The 7723-nt window shown below is 49.5% G+C and overlaps 1 protein-coding gene across 2 annotated transcripts in view; it reads right to left on the reverse strand.

Moving 5' to 3' along the window:
* Positions 1 to 3054, reverse strand: part of OTUD5 (OTU deubiquitinase 5) — a 50614-nt gene extending 47560 nt beyond the window's left edge. The window contains exon 1 of one of the 2 annotated variants that reach the window (XM_084836188.1): positions 2298 to 3054. In XM_084836188.1, coding sequence (XP_084692314.1) covers positions 2298 to 2879 — 582 coding nt within the window. In that variant the 5' untranslated portion in view covers positions 2880 to 3054. The remainder of the gene's footprint in view (positions 1 to 2297) is intronic. The other variant, XM_084836187.1, reaches the window with a different exon arrangement.
* Positions 3055 to 7723: the final 4669 nt, after the last annotated feature.

Consider the following 7723-nt stretch of genomic DNA (forward strand, 5'->3'; position numbering starts at 1 on the left):
GGCAGTCTAGAATATGTCCCACAGTCCTCTGCAATACAGAGGGATTCTGTAGGGGTGGGAAGTGTTCCCTGCAGTTAGAAAATTTGCCCCAGAGCCACCAAAATTTCAATAGTCTCAAGCTAGTTTCCAGAAGCATTTTAGTGCAGTGGGATTAAGAGGGGATTCCCTTGTGCTTAGCTGCTCTGATTCATCTGAAATATTTCTATCTCTCACTCCTTCCTTGCAAGCCTGGGAACATCACCTTGTGGGACACAGCAGCAGCTTAATATAAAAGATCTGCCTTGGTCTTGCAAGCACATTCCACAATATGGTGTTTCTACTGAGCGGACTAAGGAGGCCCTTTGCCTCAAGTAATTTAACAGGATGAGGCTACCCAGCAGCAAAACACACAATATATCCACCAACAAATGAGAGCACTCTGCAGAAAAAGGGTGAACCTAAGTCATACTTAATAATGAGCCGCAATGAGAAACTATCAGGATGATTTATAAACCCTCCTACACAGAATAGTTATGTACCTACACTGGAAAAGGCTCACAATTTAGCAATCATGCACAAGATCCTAAATTCAATCCCCAGTATTTCCAATTAAGACCTCAAGATCCTTCCAATTAAAGAACCCAAGACTCTGGAGAGCAGTTGCCACAGAAGAAGAAACAGTCTGGGGCTAGATGCAAACTCAAAATAAGCCAGCTTCATATAATCACAAATAGAGTAGGGCCTCTTGTAGGAGACCCTTTCCTCCATCACACTTATTTGCTCAGTCTCTCCCATTAACAAAACACAGGTCCTTTTCCCCATCGGCATCTCCATATTTCTTTACAGTTTATGAGTGAAGAACTTAATAATCAAGCACGGAGGCCCTCCAAAACTGCAGGGAAACCCCCATGCCACATCTTTGGTGAACCTTTTGTTGCCTTCTAAAATGGTTCCTATTCACACCTACCCTGCTTACCATCCCTTTCCCACTAAACAATTGTCTCCATTTTCCTTACAGAAGCACGTTTTTCTCAAGCAGTGTCCATGCTTCTTTCTAAATAAAGTGCTTCCATTTTCATTACTAAAAGACTAGAGTCACAGGGAGAAAGACGCTATTTTGGTTGACACAGAGGGACCAATCACCTTTTATCTTCAAAGCGGACCTCAGGTGTCACTAGCTCAAGCTGAAGAGCTGTTCTCTTCTCTCATTGCAAGATGGTAATGTATAGATACATTCCTATAGAAAACGGTTCCTTCTTTCCCTCTTGCATCACATGCCAGATCCAGACTTGATATTCATTCCACAAGGATTTCCACCCACCAACCATAAGACAAAGGTTCCTACCATACCTTGTTGCTTTGAATGAGTTCTCTTTATCCTTCCCTGAACAGACAGGAAAGATAACTTCATATTCTATGAAGGATTATGTATTTTCTTAACATGAGGTCACCAAAACCTTTCTCCATTGGCCAGGAAAACAGGAAATAATCCTTTCCTTCACACCCATTTCCTCTATTACTTCTGTCCTAGCTTTAAGGATGATACCACTCCCCTCCAGCACTGGAATAAGATCTCTTTGCAGTTGTCAGAAGAGGTGTCTGTTCCCCTTCGCAATCAAAGAGGCGACCATTCCTTTATTGATTAAATGGCAAGGTATCTATAACACCATACAGAACGGTTTTATAGGCTCCTTTCAACCTCCTATTCTATTCTTTGATTTTACTTTCCTATGATACAGGCCTCACAATTTAACAAGCAATTCCAACCACATTTCTGCCAACACAGTGAATTTCCTTCCAAAAGGATACCCCAAATTAAACATTACCAGAAAAATGGTCTAACTCTTCAACTGATCAGCCTTTTAGATTCTGTTCCCAGGAGTCCCCCGGGGTTATTTCTAACAAATGAGCCTACGAAACCCAGCACAAGTTCCCCCAGCAACCCTAGTCTAATGAAGGCATCAAGTGCTCCCAGACTTTGGGGGCAGCATGCCTGACAGCCAGTTCGCATGACATCCTTAGGTGTAAACATGGGTGTTATCTGTAAACCAAAACATGGGAAGTGGCAAACACGTGTATGATGTGGGTGAACTAATTAGGAAGCCCTGGGCAAACCCAGGTTTGCGTCTGCTTTATGCCTGAACAGGCATCTCTGTCTACAGTGTGAATTAAGCGATCCTTGTTTTATACCATCCTACAGACCAGAGACGCGCCGAGTCTCTGCACGAACGATCACACTCAAACGAGCTTCTGACGTGCCACACGATCGCCCCCCCCCCCGACTTCATCGTCCTCTCGCCACCCCACGAGCGAGGTACCTGCTCCACGGTGGCCGGGTCCATGCTCTCGATGCGAGCCGCCGCCGTCTCGTACTCGTCCTCGCTGTTGTAGCCTGCGCCGGCCTCATCTTGTACGGGACTGTTGCCTCCCCCTCCGCCGGGCCCCGCCGCCCCCAGCCCCCCGCCAGGTCCCCCCTGCCGCCGCCTCTTGCTGTGGCCGGGCCCGGAGCAGCAGCCTCCCCCGACCCCGCCCCGCGCCTCGGCCACGCCGGGGTCCAGCAGGCCGAGGCTGGGCCCGTCGCCACCGGCTCCGGCCCCGGGATTGGGCGGCGGAGGGGACCCGGCGGGGGGCAGCCCCCAGCGGGGCGGCGGGGGAGGAGGCGAGGCCCGGGGTCGGGCTCCGCCGCGCCCGGAATGCGGGTCCCCGGGGCCGACCCCTCCTCCGACGCCTCCGCCGGGGCCCCGCGGGTGGGAGTCGGCGCCGGAGCAGCCTCGGGGGTCCGGGCCCCCAACGCTGCCGGGGCCTCCGGGGCCCCCCGGGCCTCCCCCTCGAGAGCCAGGCTGGTCCCGGTCTCCGTCCCCTGCAGCCGGGCAAGCCTTCTTCTTGGGCAGAATAGTCATGGCAAGAGCGGGGGGGGGGAGGGGAGGGGCGGGGCGGGCGGGGGGGAGAAGAGGAGAAAGAAGGCTTCTGGGGGGAGCGCAGGGGGGCAAGTACCCGGATGAAGAGGGTAAGGAATGGCAGTTACCCAAACGCACAGGGACGGGGGGGGGGGCTTGGAAAGTACCCGTATGGAAGGGCTAATGTGGGTCAGGTACGGGAGGAGCGAGGGTGGGGGAGGAGGGGGAAAGAACAGCAAGATACCCGAGAGGGAGCCGAAGGGTAAACACCGGGAGGAAGAGGGCCAAGGAGCAAGCGGGCACCCGGATGAAGAGGGCTAAGAAATAAGCACGTTACCCGGATGAAGAGGGCTAAGGGAGGAAGGGCAACTAGGCGGGCAAGGAGCCGAAGGGGATGGTAAATACTCCTTCAGAGTGGGTAAAAGGGGGAAGGCGGAGACAAGTGCCCGGATGACAGGATCAATCACAATGTATCGCTTTCCCCACCGCAGCTCAGCGCAGCTCAGCAGGGAGGCGGAAGAGGGCGAATCAATCAATCCCCAGGAGGCGCCCGAGAGGGAAGCAGTTATCCAGAGCAGCCCGGATCCACCAAATCGGCTTCTTCCCTCTCTCTTCTACCGCTTTCGGGGTCTCCTGACAGCGGCGTCCACTACGGCCCGTCTGCGGGCCGGGCCTAGTGTCAACATCAACACAGCCGGCCTCTGACCCCGGCGAGCTCAACTTCCGTTTCCACGCCCCTTAGCAACAGGTGAGGCGGTCCCCAGGCAGGCCGTAGCAACCGCGCCGCTCTCAATGGCTGAGGGGCACGTGACTGCGCGCTCATTGGCTGAGAGTGACGGAAGTCCTTTGCCGAGTGGCCAGCATCGCTGCCGGTTAGGTAGCGTCCCGCCTCTTTCAATTCCCCTCCTCACCCTCTGCTACTGTTAGAAAGAGAGAGGGAGAGGGAGAGAGGGAGCATAAGCTCTCTCAGCAGCAGATTTCATTCCGATAGGACAGTGAAAGTAGTTAGGTTCTCTTAATTCGCCGACAGATGCATCCCTGATTTATGATTGGCTGAAATGGGCCGATTATCTCTAATTGGCTGTTAGTATTCCCGGGCGTGGAAACTGATAGGTTGGGATACAAGTTCCTACGGCTGGCTGGCATTTAGAACCCCTCGTATCTGATTGGCTGGTACACTCCTCTGAATGTGCTGAATCGTAAACCTCCCATACTAAGCGTGTGAGACAGGTAACTGTGGTCTCTTCAATGCTTTTGCCAGTTCCTAGCATTTCTATGGCGCATTTCAAGTGTTCAAAGCGTTTTACGTGCATTATCTCAGGAAGCTATACAACAGCTCCAAAGGCGGGCTATGTCCCTTCTCCAACCTGCTGCCTTCCAGATCTGTTGGACTACAATCCCCATGATCCCTGGCTGAGGGTTATGGGATTTGTAGTCCGACACGTCTGGAGATCGCCAGGTTGGGGAAGGCTGATGCAGAGAGAAAAACTATTAGTTTCTTTGGCCTCTTTTATTTCCCCTGGTAGTCCCTTTGAGCACACTCCGGGAGAGTGCAGAGGACAGGAAGGCCTGGCGTGCTATGGTCCATGGGGTCACGAAGAGTCGGTCACGACTTAACGACTGAACAACAACAAGGGAGCAAAACTCTGTACCATTTTCTGAGTTCATAGAGTACAGTGGGCTGGATAAATAAATAACCTATTGTAATGCAGAACGCTATTTGTGATGCTGCTGATGAACAGTGGCTTTAAAGGGGGATCAGACAAATTCTCCAATAAGTGGGCTCTTAATGGGCATTGCTAAATGGAGTCTCCGTGGCTCCAGGCAGCGAGTGAATGACAGCAGACAGGGTGCAGCAGCCCTTCATGCCTGCTGATGTGCTTCCTGGAAGCATCAACCCAGCCATTCTCAGCATATGGAGAAGGCAGAGCCTGCCCCAAATATTTTGCTACCTGAGGCAAAGGACGAGATGGTACCAGCAGCTGACTGGACTGGCAATTGAGCCTTACTTCAACAATGGCAATGGCAGAGCATCCCCCACCGTACTGAGGGCAGCAGACTAGTTTAGGGGGTGCACGATGGGCTGTGTGGCACACAGAACGCTGTCCTCGTAGAATAGAGAGGGGAATGGCCAGGGGGCTGCCACCTTTGCTCCCCAGTACTGGCTGCCTGAGGCAGTTGCTTCACTCTGCCTCATAGTAAAGCTGGCCCTGAGAGTCCTAGCCTCACCACTGAATCTCTCACAGAACAGATGGGGGGGGGGGACCTAGGGCAAGCTTACAGGAAGAACAGCCGCAATACCCCCAAGTTTTAATACAAGCACTGCTTTTATTTCAACCATTAGCTCAGTAGCTCTACGAAACAGGCTGCCTTTTATTTGATAGGTGAGCAACTGAAGCTGAATGCCTTCAAGGCCACTCCACGGTAAGATCCGAACTTGGCTCTCTTGGGTCCAAATCATGCAACGCATACACTGGGGGAGATAGCATGTCTTGAGCTTGCCCAGCCAAAGGGCCTTGCAGTGATGTATGCACAGGATTCTCTAAAGTCTTGGTTCAGGTATTGGCTGGCTGCTGTTCCTTCAGCACTGGGCCCAGGGTGCCTGATCCTGTGCTCTGCCATGCTCTGCAAAGCAGAAAGTCAGCAAGTCTAAAGTATATATGTAACATTTCTAGATCTTTACATTTTCAGAATGGGTAAATATTTGTTACATTAAACCATCTCAAAAAATAATTATATCGTTTTTGTTCACTTTTAAAGGTGTTTGGTTGTTTCTTTTTCTTAAGCAACTGAATGCTAATGTTCCCCAATCATAGACTCATTAATATCAATCCACGAATCTTCTCCAAATGTATTTGTAGGTATCAATGTAATTCCCAATAGCGATGGTTTATTAAAAGGGCCCAATCTTAGGCCCCATTCAAGCCATGCCTTGAGTAATCCATTTTATTTAATGGGATGTAGACTATTTGGGTATCCCACTACCACTTGGTTAGAAAACTGTTAATGTAATTGTCAAGAACTCCATTTTCTTTTTGTGCTCTGTTTGTAAGACTCCATTTGGGCAGGCTGAAGTGGCACGTAGTGATGTAACCAGCTGTGTATCTGTTATCTCAAGATGTCTCTAATTTCAAGGCCAGAGTAAGACTTAGTTAATTGGATTGGATTATCTCAGCTGTATTCTTGTGGGAATTTTTAACACACAGACCCCTTCTAGGGGTTTAGGAATGTTGTTCCAGTCAGTCTGTGACTGGCTAATACAGATCATCCTTGAGTTGTTAGAGGCTTGAGCATAAAAAGAGGTGGCTGGAGCCACCCATTGTCTTAGTCTTCATACATCATCTTGTTTTGGAGCTTGTGATTCCTCAGATCCTGGATTGGGCCCTGTCCTATTGGAAGACCCGTGCTTAGGTAATGTAAAGGGTGGGTTTAGGTAACGTTTGTTATTTTTTTTTGCCTGGAGTGTTGTTTTCAAGGGTTGCTCTAGTTCTTGTATGCCTTATTACTCTTTTTCCCCCTTTACCATTATAAATAAACTTAACATCTACCTCAAGAGATGTGCGTGCTTCCTTCCAAGTTAGCCTTAGCAGTAAATCCAGAGCCTTCTGCTTGGTTAAATTTCTACTGTTTAACATTTCAGGCTTGAGAATAGGCTGTGGTAACTGAACCCCTATTCCCTAAGCCTCAAGAGTGTCTTGTAAGGTCTGAGAGCCAGAGCCCCCTGGCTCAGGCTGAGGTGGACGTAAGGGAGCGTAGCAGCCTACTTTGGTAATTGTTTGCCCTGCCTATGCTGACCCCCTCCCTCCCTTCACATTAATAATAATTATAATAATGTGCAAGTGATTTTTTTAACAAGCATGGAATTGGTAGGCTCAGGACTCCTATACTTCTTACATCCAGCCCCCAGTTCCCCAGAAAACACATCAACAACCCAGAATAAGAATAGGGCATGTGACTGTTGTTTGAGCTTTCAACCAAGTTTGTTTATTGGCACAAAACTACAGCGTCCGCCTTCTCTAAGCAGCTCTTCTCTCCAACACCTTCTCTCCCAGGATACCTAAGTGATGATGCTCATCCACACACATACCCATCCCTCCAAATACACTTGACATTCATTCTTTCTCCCACTTCATGCACACACTCTTCACACAAATCTCTCCAGGTCAGTTTTATTCTCCCTGTTTGTACACAAACAGGAACCTGAGTTGAAGTGACTTGACCAAGGTCACACACAGCACATTTGCAGGTAGCCTGGGACTGGAGAGTCTTCTTTTCCAGCCCTACCACCTTTCTCTGTCACTGGAGGTCAGAGCTCCCACTCTCGTCATGGTGAAGGCCCAAGTCCAATCTAACTGATACAATGAACAGAACTGAAGGTTTTCCTGGACTGTACCACTCCAGATTGCAGATGTTTTGGCTTGCACATTTAAATCCTGTCTTATAGGAAGAAGAAAAACACTTCTTGCATGCAAAAAATTTACAAGTCAGGGAGAAGTGGTTCAACCTCATCTCTTTGGCATACTACTTTTCTACATGCAGGGCGGCTCCCTCTCCTCCCCACCCCTGCCCCACAGAGGAGCATTCAAATGGACATTACCACTACAGTACTCTTGCAGCATGAAGTTATGCAGCCCAGAAAAAGTTTTACCACTTGATTCTGATGCAGTGTTACCAGACATACAAGAATGTTCATCCATGCACAAGAATTAATGGTCTCCATTCGAGGTAGACTATCCTTTGCTCTCTTGTACGCAATCATAGCAGAATTTAAAATTGGGCAGTGCAGCAGTAGCTGGATGGAATCAGTTCCTAGTGTGGCCATCAGATCTCAAGCAATAAAATGAGTG

This window comes from Heloderma suspectum, chromosome 2 (assembly GCF_057233095.1).
Source record: "Heloderma suspectum isolate Gila_16-S chromosome 2, 16-S_ref, whole genome shotgun sequence".
Lineage (NCBI taxonomy): Eukaryota > Metazoa > Chordata > Lepidosauria > Squamata > Helodermatidae > Heloderma > Heloderma suspectum.